The sequence below is a fragment of the Vulpes lagopus genome, chromosome 6 (assembly GCF_018345385.1).
Source record: "Vulpes lagopus strain Blue_001 chromosome 6, ASM1834538v1, whole genome shotgun sequence".
Classification (NCBI taxonomy): Eukaryota; Metazoa; Chordata; class Mammalia; order Carnivora; family Canidae; genus Vulpes; species Vulpes lagopus.
In genome coordinates this window covers 104,517,608-104,534,392 of record NC_054829.1, presented here as the reverse complement: position 1 = coordinate 104,534,392, position 16,785 = coordinate 104,517,608, and the positions used below count along the sequence as shown (strand labels likewise).

Below are 16,785 nucleotides of genomic sequence, written 5' to 3'. Positions count from 1 at the left end.
TTTCCATCCATTGTTAAAACAACTTATTTGAGTACTTAGTCACTGTTGGACTTTGGCTTGAGTGGAGCTATATACCTTTACTTAGGGAAGGTGAGAATCCCCTATACAGATGTATCCAGATTTTCCTCTATTGTATTCCTCATTTCCAGTTTTTCCTCTACTTCCCTTTTGTTGAGGACCTCCAAAGAATAAGAAACATTCAAGACATATGTCAGAAGATAATGGTGAGAAAGGGAACTAAGAGAAGGTATTTTAGGAAGAAGGTGGAGTTTAAGAGGGAAAATCAAAAGAGTGTGACCTTGGTCTTAGTGACTTCAAGTGCCTTATAGATAGATACCTGGAAGGAGAGAAGGGGTAGGTTACTTATGGGTCACTGTCCCAGAGCAGTGTCTGAACTAGAGATACATATCTGGGAACCATAAAGCTATAGATGACAGTTAAAGATAGATATAAAAGCTTCAAACAAGCTATTAGCAAAAAGAATTGAAGAGTGTTTTTTACTTGTTTTTAAACTATTTAATAATTACATAGTGTGTACTCTGTTCTAGATCCTATTCTAAACACTTTGAAACAAACTTATTTTAAAAAATAACACAGGATGTTTCCTTTTTTTTTTACGATTTTATTTATTTACTCATGAGACCGAGAGAGAGAGAGAGAGAGAGGCAGAGGGAGAAGGCTCCATTTAGGGAGCTCAACATGGGACTTGATCCCGGGTCTTCAGAATCAGGCCCTGGGCTGCAGGTGGTACTAAACCGCTGAGCCACTGGGCTGCCCAACAGGATGTTTCAGTAGTTTTTTCTTTCAAGAACTCTGGGATGGTTCTTTTTTAAAAAGACAAGTTTTTGACGAGCTACCAATTACATTTATATTTTTTCTTTTTTTTTTTAAGATTTATTTATTTATTTATTTATTTATTTATTTATTTATTTATTTATGATAGACATAGAGAGAGAGAGGCAGAGACACAGGAGGAGGGAGAAGCAGGCTCCATGCCGGGACCCCGACGTGGGACTCGATCCTGGGACTCCAGGATCGCGCCCTGGGCCAAAGGCAGGCGCTAAACCACTGAGTCACCCAGGGATCCCCTATATTTTCTGTTTTGTTTCCATCTCTTCTGCTGCCCCACCTTGTTTTGTCTTACTAATTGTAGTTTATATCATTGCTTCTCAAAAAAAAAATTTTTTTTAACAAACCCTCTAGAACTAGAGAAAGAACAAGAAGGCATGATCAGAAAACTGCATTTTCTTTGAAGTCCTTATTTTGACCTAAAAATTTGTGTGATTTCTGCATTCTACTCCATACACTGTTTGTTTTAATATAAAGTCCTATTCTTTTTTTATTTTTATTTATTTATGATAGTCACACAGAGAGAGAGAGAGAGAGGCAGAGACACAGGCAGAGGGAGAAGCAGGCTCCATGCACCGGGAGCCCGACGTGGGATTCGATCCCGGGTCTCCAGGATCGCGCCCTGGGCCAAAGGCAGGCGCCAAACCGCTACGCCACCCAGGGATATAAAGTCCTATTCTTTTTTTTTTTTTTTTTTAAGTCCTATTCTTAATTACTTTTTTGTAAACAAAGACTTTCCATACCTTGTCACCATTTATCTCTGGAGATACATAAACTTTGGTTTGAGAGAAACTAATATACATGATTTGGGGTTTATATGATTCCATTAGTCATATTAATCACCAAAAAATAAGTAAAAAGCTGACCCAGTTTCTTGCTTTTATCTCTTTTTCTCATACTGCCAGCCTGTTTAGTTATATCATGTAGCTAAACTAGTTAGAACGTGGTGGTACTGAGGCCAGAGTTACTAATTTCAAAGTTCCTAGGAGGCTGGTTAGTTTTATTTAAAAAGAAAAAAAAAAGTGTCATGTCCACACTCTAACCATACATAGAACTAAACAATCAATATAAACCATTTGTCAGCAAAACTCATCCTTTTTTGTAGGAAAATAACTAGGTTAACTTCAGAGTAAGCATTTTTCATTTTTACCTTTCTGTCATTATGTTGGTGTGAGGAATGTGTGCAGGTGTAGGAAAGGGAAATGAAGCTAATACCAGTCATTTTCTTCTCATTATGTCTGCTAAAAATATTAAAAAGAAAAAGCTTTTAGGAAATATTACGTTTATATATGTATCTGTTTATGTCTTTGTATTACCCATTGTATCCTTGTAAATAACCACAAATACTCACATAGATAGCACTTTTCTGTAGTACATGTATTCATGTATTCCTCACAACAACCCCTACTCCATTTTTGTACTGATTTTAAAGAACTATGGGTCACCTGGGTGGCTCAGCGATTAAGCATCTGCCTTCCGCTCAGAGCATGATCCTGGGGTCATGGATTGAGTCCCACATCAGACTCCCTGCGTGGAGCCTGCTTCTCCCTCTGCCTGGGTCTCTGCCACTTTAGATTTTAAATAAAATCTAAAAAAAAAAAAAAAGAACAGTAATAATTACATAGCTTTCTCAGAGATATATAGCTTGTGCAAGTGGCAGAATTGATAGATCCATATAAATCTGACTCCAGAATCATTTCATACATAATTATTATCAAGCTTACTTATAAAAGCTTAAGAATTGTTAAGGCTATGCTGTGTCTAGCCTCTAGTACATAGTGAGTATTCAGTGAATACTCGTTAAATAAATGATGTGAAACATGTCTCCAGGAGCATAGCAGTTGGTGGAGGCATACACTTCTAGGATCTTAACATAACAATAGGCTATGTAGAAAACACAGAAAACCATTTTCTACTCATGTAATGACCTAAGCCACATCATGTACTTGTAAGACATGCAAGATTGTTGGTAATATTGACCCAGAATGAAGAATGGGTCTTCTTAAACACTTTTAATTCACTTGTTCATTTGTCCAGTCATTCAAAAGTATTTATCGAGAACCTTCTCTGGAGACAACCAGAGTTTGATACCTAGATTGGTAAAACATAGTCTCTTTTTTTTCCAAGTGGTGTATGGCCTCATGCAGGAAATCATTTGCACAAACTAACTATAAAATAAAATGAAGAACATCTTAAGTGCCACATTAAAAGTACAAATTAAAACTTAGTAGATTCAAAAAATAAATAAAACTTAGTAGATTCAAACAAGAAAGAAGGATTTCTCTGAGCTACAAACATTAGAGGGGCATATTTGAAATGTGAGTAGAAATGTATTTAATAGAAACCATCAAACTAAATACCCAGCATATGAACTAGCATGTAGCAGGTGCTAAATAAATGGTAGTTTCCTCCTTTCTCCTTTGAGCAGTAAAACCAAATCAAATTAGTTTGTATTGTGTTCAGTTGCATTGCTCCTGCTCCTGCTCCTACACAGAATCACTGCTGTGGGATTCTAGGCTTACTTGGAACATGGACAAGAGTGGAGAGCAAGATTCTAGCCTCGTTTGCATAGATATGTGATTGCAAGCAGGTTACCTGTCTGTGTCCCAGTGATAAAAGCCCAGGAAAATACGTATTTTGTGTATACCCAACCAGGATGCCTGAGCAGTCATTCCACACCTTGGTTTCCCTTTTGTAAAATAAAGGGATTAAAGTAGACAATTCTGTTGGTCTATGACCTGTAGTCGTGATTTTTCAAGCTCACATTTCCGCGAAGTTTCCAAAGCTCTTCTGAGTTAGTTTGGTTTTTCTTTTTAAACTGAACAGTCGCCCTGCTTACCCTGAGGTTTGGGAAGGTTTCTGAATTTAAAAGGTAGGAGGGCAGCAAGTTGGAGAAACTCCCCAGTCATTCTGATAGGTCAAGAATCATCACCGTAGGCTCTCTTAGATTTACTCCTCCTACCCAAACCTCCCCAGACCCAAGAAAAAAATCCCAAATATGAAATTTGGGATCCACTGTGAACCCAAAAGTAGTGGTATTTCTAGCCAAAAAGGCAAGGGGGTGGGAATTTGACAGAATCTTTTAAAAACAGCAAAATGTGAGATAATCTCATGTAAGCTCTCTGTTGAGGAATTAAAAACCTTCCTCCTACCTGTTTCTTATAAGAGTTGAGTAATAGTTTGTCCTAACCTCAGAGTCAAATTAACACCAACTTTGAAGGCAACACATCTTAAGTCATTCCCATAGGTTCAAGACCTTAAATATAAGGCCCAAAATGAAACTCATTTTTAAACAGTAAAAAAGCAAAATAACTAAAAAGCATCTTTCATATGTTCACCTAAGTCCACATACTGGTCATTTCTGGGTGTTGAATCTGGAAAGGCCAGGTTAGCTATATAAAGAAAGTTTTATGGTTTGTTTGTTTTTTTCTAATCAGAATCACTTTCACCCAAATACACTGAATCTATGTTTTTATATTTTGCATTTTTATGCATGTGCCCCTTCTTTTCTGTACCCAAGGTAGAATATAAACAAAGAGATGCCATGTGGGACTAGGATTAGGTATAATCTTTAGGTGGTTTTTACAGTTATAGGGCAGTGTACCCCAGGGAGTGTAGCTCAAGAAACAATTTGGTGGCATTTTCATTTTCTGTGGAATACAACTAATCCAGGACAGCTTGACCTTGGAGCCCAGAGGACTCAACTTGATGAAGAGCTTAGTTGGAGCTAAAGTGGCAGAGACCAAAATGAATCATATCAAGTGTGACCATTATGGGGCTGAAGATGATTCCTAATTAATCTTTGATCCTCAGAGGTATCACATTTCCCAAATCTATGTGTCCATAAGGGAGCCAATGAAAATATGAAAGTGGCAATTTACCTAATCTTTGAGCACCATGGCCATCTACTTATGAAGGCTGTTATTTTTCCATTCTACACAAAAACAATTGTCTACCATTTTCTTAACCAAAATGAAATAATGAGGGCAAACTACATAATTTAAAAATCTTACTATGGTCACTGTTTTACTAGCAGTGTATTTACTCTTTTAAGAGTTTCTCAAGATGTCCTATCTTAAGACTTGTTTTCTCAGATTTTGAAATCTTGAGAAAAGCTAACAAACTGACTTCAGTTAAATACATCCAGTAAACATTGTTTCATGCTAGACCTTAAGTATTAATGGCTTTTATTTTATTCTTATAGCCAGATGTCCCGTGAATCTGAAAACTCTACTTCTCCATTGTTCTTTTGAACAGGCATGTCTAGACATCCTCCAGCTCCTGAGATCCCTACCTTTTATCCCCTGTCTCCAGGTGGTGTTGGACAGATTACCCCACCTCTTGGCTGGTAAGATCCTTCCTATAACCTTCAATCAGACATTTGAGCATATGTTCTTCTTTCCATTCATGGAAGTTAGCTTTATGAATGATAACACTTGTGGAGTTGAAAAAATTTTCACATCAACAAGCAAGGTGCTAACTTTATTTCATTTCAATTTGAAAGCTTAAAAAATATACAGACTTTGAAATGGATTGAATCCTTTTGCTAATATGTGTAGAAAATGACTGTGTAGCATTTGCTTTGAAGCTTATAGTTTTATGGGTTCAATTTGTGGCTTTGGGCATTTGCTATGCCTATACAAAGTGTTCAGTGTGGTTCTTCTTGTCTAGTTTTTTATGAGCAACTTATTTTTGAAACAAACTTAGACATATTGAATATTAGTCTTTGTTTATAAAATAAGCAAATGAAGGAAATGACAAATAGAAATTCAAGATTAACAAAAGCATCTTTTGAATGTTAATAAAGTAAGCACCAGTTTGAGTTCAGACAGGTGAAAAACTGATGTTTGGGCTTCCTTTTTTCAGAATCCAAACACTCTCTATTTTGTTTATTTCTAAAAAAATTCTTACTGCTATTTTCAAAATTTTTTAAATTATGAAAGGAAAGGAAAAGAAATAATATTTTTGGAAGAAAGACTTTTACATAGTGTAGCCTATTTTTATCATCTTATTGTTAACACACAGCTTACCCCCCATTGCACTCCCATTCCTTTTCACTCCTCCCCTCCCCCACTGCTCACTCCATGGAAACACTGCTTCAACTTTAGTAGATGAACCCTCTCCTTTCTTTATCTGGCCCTCTATCCCCAAAACCCCCTATCACTGCCCCAGTCTCCCTACCTTGACATCCTTACCTTATCTCCTCTTCGGCAAGAAGGGGTCATCCTGTCTTGGAAATTCCAGCTGTCTCTCTCTCTCCCTCTCCTCTCTTTAGCACTAAATCTCCCAGTCAACTGTTTAATTGATTATGCATACACTTTCAAACCTACATCAATTATTCTGTCTGAACTTACTACTTAGGGGCAATAATCCTGTGCTGAGTGGCAGCTGGAAATAAAGATTGTATAAATGAGAAATGTGAGATGTGGGAAAAACAGAGAGAGATGGAATTCTCAGAGTAGAGAGGGAATAAGTCCAATAGATTTATCTCCTATTTCTTGACTGTAGCATGGATATATGAAGGGGTGGGGAGTACAATGTTTTTAAAATATTTGTTCATTTTTTATAGAAATTTTATTCCCCTCTTTCTTTTCTCCCCTGAAGTTTTCAAAGATTCTGAGAGGAGTATTTCACCATTCTCCTAGTTCTGTTACATTCACTAAACATGTGTTATATGCCTCTTTTGTTCATTTGAGCATTAGTGGGGTTGGGAGAAAGGAAAAAGGTAAAAGGTAATTCATGGTAATTCATGGACTGGTTTGCTTTTCAGGCTGAAGGTGGGAGGTTTTCTTCAAGGTAAATGATGCTTTGATTGGGTGGAGGGTAAGAAGGGAAGCAGTTGATTAACTGAAGAAATGCTGTGGTCTGTAATTACCCCCCACGCAGTTCTTTTTGGATACCTCCCTCTTCTCTGAGCCTCATCAAACTCTATTGCTGGTTGGTAACTCGTGTTTTTTCATTGATGGGTTCCTTTCTTCTGTGACCTCAGGCAAGGTCAGCCTGTATATCCCATCACGGGAGGATTCAGGCAACCCTATCCATCCTCACTGTCAGTCGACACTTCCATGTCCAGGTAGGTAGAGGTGGAAACCGGGCACCCCAGGACAAGTTGCTCTTCTTGCGCTTGCATTTTGTGCGCCTCTGCTTGCCTCTTGGTTGGCTAAGGAGGGTGCATAACTCAGCCATGCGTCTGTCTGTGCAGTGTGCCTGGCTCCCACACTAGGTGTCCTAGAGATTCCTGGGTAGGAGCCAAACGCTGCACCCCACCAGCACCAGCCACACCCCTCAGGTAGACTCAGGCAACACCCCGGAAATTGTGCATCCAAAAGAATTCACTGCCACCTGACTGCGGGATGTGAAATGCCCCGAATACAGACATTTCTAAGAAGAGTTTGTTTGAGTCAAAATATGCTGGGAGTGGGTTAAGGGGGCGGATAAAGACTGGTTTGGTCTGAGTTTTCTAATTTGCTTTCTTTGAGGAAAGTTGTATCAGTTTAATGTGACAGTGTTTGAAAATGCCCAGAGAGTCAAGAGCCTTCCTGAATCAAGGCTGTCAGAAGAGAAAGGATGGTGCTTATTGGCTGCAGGCCATGCGGGGTGTGTGTCCTAGTGTGTGAATCAGGCCCTGTGTGGACATGTTCTAGTTCAAGCGAAGCTCTGTGAGACCTGCCATGCCACACTGCTCTGTGTAATGCTTTTGCTTCTGGAAAGGATGGCGTCTGTGCCCTGTGCTTGATGTACACACACATTTGTTGTGCATCATCTGTGTGTTCAATGTGGCTTATTTGAGGGAACTAGCATCATTGTGCTGGAAGTCAAACTGTGGGGCTAGTAACTGGTTGTGAATCTTCACTTTTTTATTATGTAGGTATGAAATCTGCAGTTTCTGTGGTGAATTTCAGCTTTTTACAAAACCTTTATTTGCTCACCAAATTGTAAATCTAGCTGGTTGGGAGGGAATGAAATTAATATCCTTCCCCCAAAATATATTTTTACATCTTGTAACATTGTAAGAACTGTCTGGTGACAGGATGTTCTCCCATGCAAGTAACCAGCATCATGTATCTTTGCAAACAGTATATGCAACAGAGCATTATCATTTACTCAAATATTTATATTTTTCCCATGCCTCTTTAATTTCTAAAAATTTGTTTCTAATCCAGGCAGAATTCCTTCTTTCCTTCCCAGATGAAGAAATTAATTGTGCTGGCTGTGATAAAAGACCTGAGAATATTATTCTGGCTAAATGTTAACTTTCAAACAGTTTGAAAAGCAGGGCACCTGGTTGGCCCGGTCAGTAGAGCACGTACCTCGGGATCTCCGGGTCATGAAATCAAGCCCCTCATTGGGTGTGGAGCCTACTTAAAAATAAATAATCAAACAATACTGTTTGAAAACCAAAATTTTCTAAAGCATATTCGAATGTATCCAAAGCATTTATTGAAAGTTATTTTTCTTACATGGCAGTAGCCCTCCTTTGTGTTGTATGGTGGTGGATACTTGAGATTTTTTTTCTGGTCTACCAAGTGTACTCAGGAGAAAAGCCTTTAGGATGTGTAGTTTTTTTACCTGGAGCAGAACTATATCCTTCCCTTAATTTTATTACCAGTTTTCCATAAGACTAGGCCTTTCGAATAGTACTTTCTTTCTGTGTAGATTATTTTAGATGATGCTGGTGGCAGCTTTATTAAATTGGGGACTAAAAACAAACTGCTGTCCCTTATTTTCTCAGTTGTTTTCTCCATATATCAATAAAGAAGCCAACAAGTATGAGAAGACTTAATGTGACAGGATGCTTAAGGATGTAGGCAGAATATTTTAATGTGACGTCTTTAGCTTTCATTTAAAAATCATTTAAAAAGCCAAATCCTAATAAAATGTTATACTTCCAGCAATTTCACTTACTGAAGTGTTTCTTTGAAAACTGCTTTGCAAGAAATTTCTTAATCCGATGACCTATAGCCATCCTAGGAAAAATGTCTATTAGTTTGAAAATAAATTCTGTTCTACAAGGAATAAATATAAATATTTCCACTTGAATACAGAGAGAAATTAATTATTGGCCCACTCAAATTTATAGTTAATACTCTAGTGTATAAAGATGTGTTTTCATTCTCAGCCAATAGCAAGTTAGTGGATTATTTCAGAATTCTTCCTCTTTTTGCTACAACAGCCACTAGTACATGTTTTCTTTTCTTTCCTTCTTTCAGGTTTTCCCATCATATGATTCCTGGTCCTCCTGGTCCCCATACAACTGGCATCCCTCATCCAGCTATTGTAACGCCTCAGGTCAAACAGGAGCATCCCCACACTGACAGTGATCTAATGCACGTGTGAGTACACCTCTGGTTTCACCTGTGAATGCCTTAAGATACTGAGGATTTAAACACAATTTCTTCTTGCTACTGTTGAACATTTTCTCCCTCTCTTTTATTATGAAAATCAGTGTGACTCTGCCTTGAAAGTTCTGCCCCTGAGGACTTTAAACAGCTCGATTCTCACTGCACTGATTTTAAGATTGGAAAGGAGCATAGACCTCAAAAGATCAAGGGAACATCACCAAACCACCAAAATGGAGTTAATCTTCAGTGTGGGCATTGAATAATCTTAAGCAATTTACTACCAGGTTTTAATTGGTTCTGATTGTTGAATGCATGCATTCTGTGCTTCTGAATGTACCTGAGAGAAGTACCTGAGAGAAGTAGACAGGAGGGCTGCATGCATTTCCTTCCTGACATACACTTAACCCTGCTGCAGGCTTCAGAAGCACAGAATTCAAAGGAAAGGGGCAAACCAAGCCCAGGAGGCCAGGGTTGTCTCAGGTTGTGAGAACAGGACTAACTTCCCTGAATTCCTTAATCTAGGGTCTGTAGACTTGGACAGGAGGATGGGGTGGCTGGGTGCATATGATAAGTGCATAAAACGCCTGCAAGGGCAGGCAAAGCCAACACGCATTGGTTTAGGGGAGAGAGTCTGGAGTTTCATTAGTTTCTCAAAGGGGCCCTACACCCAAAAAGTTAAGAACCTCAGTTCTGGAAGAGGAATAACCACCATACATACTATGTGTTCAGCCTTTCCTGAGGTAACCAAGAAGCTCAGTCACCCTCAGGGCCCATTTTGTGTCAAACACTTCTATGGCTAAAGGTAAACTTTCTCAAACCAAAGGATCCTTACTCCCAATGAGCTGTTCTTCTAATGTGATTCTGCTCTGGGTGCTTGTCGAGCTTCTAGAGTGTTGTCCTCGGCTTGAGTTTGACTGGTGACATGAATAGATGCTCTGCTTCTCTCCTCCCGTGTCCTCCTTCCCCTATCCTTCCCTCCCCCTCCCCCAACACCATCCCAACCACCTTTTAGGAAGCCTCAGCATGAACAGAGAAAGGAACAGGAGCCAAAAAGACCTCACATTAAGAAGCCTCTGAATGCTTTTATGTTATACATGAAAGAAATGAGAGCGAATGTCGTAGCTGAGTGTACCCTAAAAGAAAGTGCAGCTATCAACCAGATTCTAGGCAGAAGGGTAAGTAGTGGGGTATGTAAATGTTCATGGTAACCTTGGAACGGTTTCGTTAAAGGTGGTTATGGAATGTGGCTGTATAATCACCAGCCACTTTGGGAAGTAACAGAAAGATAGGATAAAAACATTTAGGAGGATTAAATGATAGAATGCATTGTAAACAACTTAGATTGTACCTAGCACACAGAAAACCTCCTATATATAAATGTTAACTGTTTTCCCTGTTAGCATTTATTGGGTGTCTTTTATGTGCCACGTACTCGTAGGCATTAGATAGTAATTGCTGAATAAAATAGATAGGTCCTTGTCTTTGTGGAACTTGACATTTTGTGATAGGATGCAAACACTAGACAGGTAATGATCCAATATATAATTAAAATGATGATAAATACTGTGAATGTAAAGAGTAAGATTCTATAAGAAAGAATAACCGGGAGCTCGGGAAGGTCCCAGAAGAAAAAAAAAACAAAACAAAAACAGTATTTAAGCTGGGACCTGAATGAGTAGAAATTAACCACATGGTCAGTGGAGAGAGGTAGACCCTCCCCAATGGAGTGACGTGTGTGCACTCATGACTGAAGCAAGAAAGCGCTTAGCCCACCAAGGGAACTATAGAAAGGCTTTGCAGTACCAGCCATGCTTCTGGAAGAACCCCGGCAAACACAGGTGGCCACTCCTTCCAAGATAGAAGATCTGTTCTACTCAGAAACTGGAAGAATTTATATGGGCTGGAGAAGCCTTTATTCTAGAAAAATTGTTCTCTGGGTCTTTTTTTTTTAATTTTTATTTATTTATGATAGTCACAGAGAGAGAGAGAGAGAGAGGCAGAGACACAGGCAGAGGGAGAAGCAGGCTCCATGCACGAGGAGCCTGATGTGGGATTCGATCCCGGGTCTCCAGGATCGTGCCCTGGGCCAAAGGCAGGCGCCAAACCGCTGCGCCACCCAGGGATCCCTGTTCTCTGGGTCTTAAAATATGTGCATGGTGTCTGCATTGCCTCTTTTCTTTTCACTCCTTCTTTTACTCACTCCACGATGCTCTTCTGATCACCTACTGTATACCAGGCATGAGGCTACAACTAGGGCAGATGCTATAAGATTTCTTTATCCAGCCACCAGCCCAAAGGCTAGTTAGTCTTTCCAGGTGCTTTTTATAAGGATTGAAATGGTCTTAAAACATTAGGTATATGAAGAATGGTGAGAAAGATTGGAGTTTTTCTAATACTACATTATAATTTTAGAAATGTTTCATTTTAATTTGTTGATGCTCTTCATGTATGTGATAGTTACTTAAATTATGACCCTATGTATTTGTTTTTGCAACCTCAAGAAATTCATGATTCGTAAATGAACATTTAGACAAGGAAGGTCTAGCAGCTTTTGTAAAACTTAAATGATCGTGTTTTAGCTATTGTGGGTAATTTTTACCATGTTTGATACAAGCCTAATAAACTTCAACATACATAATAGAAGACATGCAGGAGATTTCCAAGCCATGTGAACAGATGGAGAGAAGTAAGCTTTCTTGCATTATCGATTCCTATTGGAGAGAATAAAAATGTGATTTCCAATCCGCAGGACACCAGGGTTTCAGGGGTAGGATTTGGTAGCAGATTATAGCTCTCTTGGTGCCCTGTGTATAATACCCTCCCTCCCTGTGGATTCTTAAACACTTAATAACAATAATTACAATGATTTCCCAAGCCAGAACATAGCAGATAAATGATTCCCATCATCTTTGAGGAACTTTGCCTTAAAAGCTTAAAGGCTGATGACCATTCCCCCTGACCCTTTAAAAGAAGAAACCAGAGGGAAAGAAGGGTTGATGTTCTTTTCCAATTTATATAGAACTCTTGACTCTTTTCCTTTTTTGAGTTAAAAGTCCCCTGGCTCTGCAGTGGTAATTATTTTTCTGCTCAAGAGAGTAAGTTAGGATATGATACGGAGGTATGCTTCCTATTTTTAATGCACATTTCCAACAATTGCTACTTTCTCAGCTTCCTTAACGATCCCCAGATCAGAGCATGTGTCCTAAAGGATGGTTCTCATTTGGGGTCTCTCTCTGTCTTTGATTTGGACACCTGTTTCTATTTATAGGTCTCTGAGATCTTTGATTAAGATCAGATTTTCTCTCCTTTCATAACTTCCCTCTGGCAGAGTAGTCCTTGCTAGTTCTTTAAAGTTCTTGCTTTTAAAATCATGAAGTTTTATACTGGAATAATTAGAATTCTTAAAAGTAGACCTTAAATCCACCCTGGAACATTTTATCTTTTTTATTTTATTCATCTATACTGTATCTCTAAAAAGAAATATTCAGTCATATGAATTAATAGCACAAATCTTACTTTAAAAGAAGGCTTTTCAGACCTTCCAGGCTGTTAAAGGAGGTCCCATTTATTGCAAATTTGTCAGAATTTTTAATATGTTTTCCAACAACTTTGGAAATGTTGACAATGAAATCTGATTTTTTTCAAAAAAAAATTAACTCAGTTTTTCAGTAAACAAGAGATACAAAAGTGTTTTTTTTAGCCCATTGTGTTTCAGAAATTCCCATTAAAATAGGTCATCTTTCTAGTTTGTACTGGACTGTTGTCATTTACAAGGCTTTAATACCATTGTTCTATCTACTGTTTTACTCTAGTGAAAGATCTTTTTGTGGATAGATTTTGTGCATTAGAAATACTTGGGAACTAAAAGCGATTGAGACTTCAAGTCAATACTTTGTGGCCTGCTTTTTCTCTCCTTGCATTTTGCTCAGTTAACTGGGATCATTTTGTCAACCTAAATGCTCTGTTTTAACTGGTTGTTTGGGTAAAATACCCAACCCCCCATACATATTTTGAGAGAAGTTTTATAAAATTTAATCCAGGTTTTCTCAGCAAGTTATAAAGCTGCCATAAACTACATAAAATTATGCCAATATATTTCATTAGTCAAATGAATAAACAAATTTACAAAAGTTGTAATTTTACTTTTTTTCCTTTTTGTCTCCCAGTTTGTTCCTTTTTGGTAACATTTTGCCTCTTGCCAATCACATTTAACACCAGAACTGTGTAAATATTAATTATCAGTGTTTTCTTAAAAAAAAAAAAAACCACCAACCCTGTCCCCCCACCCCCCAAAAAACCCCAAACAAATAATCAAGGCCAATCTTCTCCACTGTGTCCAGTTTGTTTTCCACCCTGTGTAGGTCTCTGGTACTGGGTCATTGTTCCAGATTTAGGAAGGCCAGTGGTGGGCAGAAGCCTGGTTTAAACTCACACTACTGTCCCAGACCTGCCTCCTTCTTAAGATTATTTTCACTAACTGTGTTTACTTTGCTGGTGTATAAAGAACTGTGTCTCAGGTAACTTTTTTCAGGTTTCTTTTTTCCCCTGTCTGCTCTCCAGTGTCCATTCCCCTCACGTCCCCATCATTTCTTAAAAGAAAGGCTCATTTCCTGATTTGCCCTCAGGTTCATACCCAAGTCCTGCTGTGTCACGCTTCTTAACTACTCGATGCTCTGTTCTTCTAAAGCAATCAAAAAATAAGCCGTCTGCGCTATCCAACATAGAGGCCCAGGCATCTCAGGGGCTTTTGGAGGAACTGAATCCGATGCCCTGCTCTGGGGCACCTCCTGCGCTGGATGTTGGAGAGGGAGGGTGGGGAGTGGCAGAAGGTGCTTTAGTGTTCTTCTTGAGATCGTCCCAGGTCTTTTAACAAACAGGAGCAAGCAGGTGTTTGTTTTCCTTGAGGAAAGCTGCCTAGCCATACCTCAGGAGCCTCCTCCGGGAGAACTTTTTCTCTCTCATGGCCTCTCTTCCTCACTCCTCCGTCTTTTCCCCAGTTCAGCCACATCTTTCTTTTCTTTTCCTTATTTTTTAAAACTGGACAGGGAAATTAAATTCAGGGCAGACCAGCCATGAATGAGAGAGAATCTCCTAGCACTTTAGAGCTGGGGCCAGCAGGAGTAGACAGGTGGGAGCTGACCCAGAGCGTGGGTACGTGTGGTGTGGGTCAGACCTGCCCCTCCCGTGGCTGCGCCTCTATGCCATCCCTCTGGCTAGTTGGTTCCCCAGAGCCCAGCTAGTTCTCCTGGAAGGTTCCACTGGCAGATCCTAGCATTGAAGAAATGGGGAAAATACTTGAAAACTGCCTGCTAGAGCACCTAGAGCGAGTCATGTGTGAACATATGCAAAGCAATATCCAAATATAAGCTGCTTAAATTACCAAATGGATGCCTTGCGTACATTAGCTATCTTGCTGTATATGATACATAATTATGTCAGCTATTATAAGGGAAATGGAAAGTTCGCAGGTGTCAGCCATTACGTTCTCCAAATTAAGTACCACAGTCTCAGATTCTAGATGGCAAAACAAACCTAGACAGTACTCCTTGCTTTCTGTCAGAAGGAAGCTAAAAACTGTAGCCATAGAGTGCACATACGATTGGACAGTGCTGTCAGTGTGCTCCCTCTAGACAAGTAGTGTTTTGCAAGTGTGAGGATAGGGTGAAAGGGGCTAAGACAGACTGATTTAAGGTCTTGCTTTATAGACAGGATCATAGGATGCAGGTTTCTGACCTTCTGTATGACAGAGTGGGTGGGAGAGTGTCCATGTGAGGTGAGGATGCATCTGTGTGGAAAAGACATCTGGAAATTATCACATTTTGCATAAATAAATGGTACTTGGTCTCAAATATCAGAATATGGTACAGACTGTGAACAAGGCCTAAGTTGGGTGTTGAGGCTCCCCAGTGAAAGTTCTTTCTAATTTATATGGGAAAAGAGAAAGGGTGGGTAACAGAATATTTTACTTTGGATATTTAATCACCTTGAATGTTTCATGTGATGTGGGAGGAACAGGATAGAGACCAAAGTTTGAGTTTCACTCTCCCTGCCAGACTCTAAGTGGATTTCTGCAGTCCTTGCTCTTCTACCATTTAAAAATAAATCAGAATTTAAGTGCTTAATATTTCCATTCTTTAATCTTTGAAACATGAAATATATAATATTGTTGCTCTTTTGCTTGCTTTCATTTGATTTGTTTTCCTTCCTCTTTTTGTTTTAGTGGCATGCCCTCTCCCGTGAAGAGCAGGCCAAATATTATGAATTAGCACGGAAGGAAAGACAGCTACATATGCAGCTCTATCCAGGCTGGTCTGCAAGAGACAATTATGTAAGCTCCTTCTGCATACCAAAATCTCCGTACTGTCACTTTTTCTTTCTGTCTGTTACTGTTGTGATGGAAATGTGTTTTAGAGTACAGTAGCTCCCTCCATCCTCCTTTATTCACTGGGGATATGTTTCAGTACCCCCAGAGAATTCCTGAAACCATCAAAAGTACTGAACCCTGTATATGCTGTTTTCTCCTTTTCATACATACCTATGATAAAGTTTATAAAGACACAGTAAGTGATTAACAATAAAATAGAACAATCGTTAACAATATACTGTTCTAAAAGTTATATCAAAGTAGTCTGCCTCTCTCAAAATCTCTTCTTGTACCATACTCACCTCTCTCCTTGTCATGATGTGAGATGGTAACATGAGGACATGAAGTAAGGGGACTGAGCAGGCATTGTGATATTGCATTAGGCTGCTGCTGATCTGCTGACACCATGTCAGAAGGAGGATTGTCTGCTTCCAGACCCTGATTGACCAGAGGTTACTGAAACTGTGGAAAGCAAAGTTACAGATAAGGGAGGACTACTGTATATGAACTTTATAATAAAGATTTCAAGGATATATTGCATTTAGAAAGCTTCGAGCTGTCATACTTTTTTTCCCTCTAGTTATATAATGGACTTTTTAAGGTAAAACTGTAATCCAAAAAAATCCATTAAAATGTTGGTAAAAAAGATTTTGTTTTAAATGCCCACAATATCGGGGCACCTGAGTGGCCCAGTTGGTTAAGTCGCCAACTCTTGATTTCAGCTCAGGTCATGGTCTCAGGGTAGTAGGATTGAGCCTCCCACTGGGCTCCGCTCTCAGCAGGGAGTCTGCTTGAGATTCTCCCTCTCCTCTCCCTCTGCCCTTCCCCTGCACTCACTCGCTCGCTCTCAAATAAACAAATATTTAAAATAAAAATAAGCCCATAATCTCATCATGTAAAGGCAACAGTAGTAATAACCAATTACATTATCTTTCAGTTATTTTTTTCTGTGTTTGGTTTTTTAACATGGATATAAGTATGTGTGTGTGTATACATATACTTTTGTGTCCTGCTTGCTTTTATATATAATAAGCATTTTTCTGTTATGGGATAGTTTTTCTATATATCAACTTTTTTTAAGATTTTACTTATTTATTCATGATAGACACAGATTGAGAGAGAGAGAGAGGCAGAGACACAGGCAGAGGGAGAAGCAGGCTCCATGCAGGGAGCCCGACGTGGGACTCGATCCTAGGTCTCCAGGATCAGGCCCTGGACTGAAGGTGGCGC

The 16,785-nt window shown here is 39.2% G+C and overlaps 1 protein-coding gene across 4 annotated transcripts in view; it reads left to right on the top strand.

The window, feature by feature from the left end:
* Window positions 1-16,785, top strand: part of LEF1 (lymphoid enhancer binding factor 1) — a 120,148-nt gene that overhangs the window by 84,704 nt on the left and 18,659 nt on the right. For 2 of the 4 annotated variants that reach the window (XM_041760233.1, XM_041760234.1), the window contains exons 5-9: window positions 5,107-5,197; window positions 6,839-6,922; window positions 9,060-9,182; window positions 10,204-10,366; window positions 15,412-15,519. In XM_041760233.1, coding sequence (XP_041616167.1) covers window positions 5,107-5,197; window positions 6,839-6,922; window positions 9,060-9,182; window positions 10,204-10,366; window positions 15,412-15,519 — 569 coding nt within the window. The remainder of the gene's footprint in view (window positions 1-5,106; window positions 5,198-6,838; window positions 6,923-9,059; window positions 9,183-10,203; window positions 10,367-15,411; window positions 15,520-16,785) is intronic. The other 2 variants (XM_041760235.1, XM_041760236.1) reach the window with 1 other exon arrangement.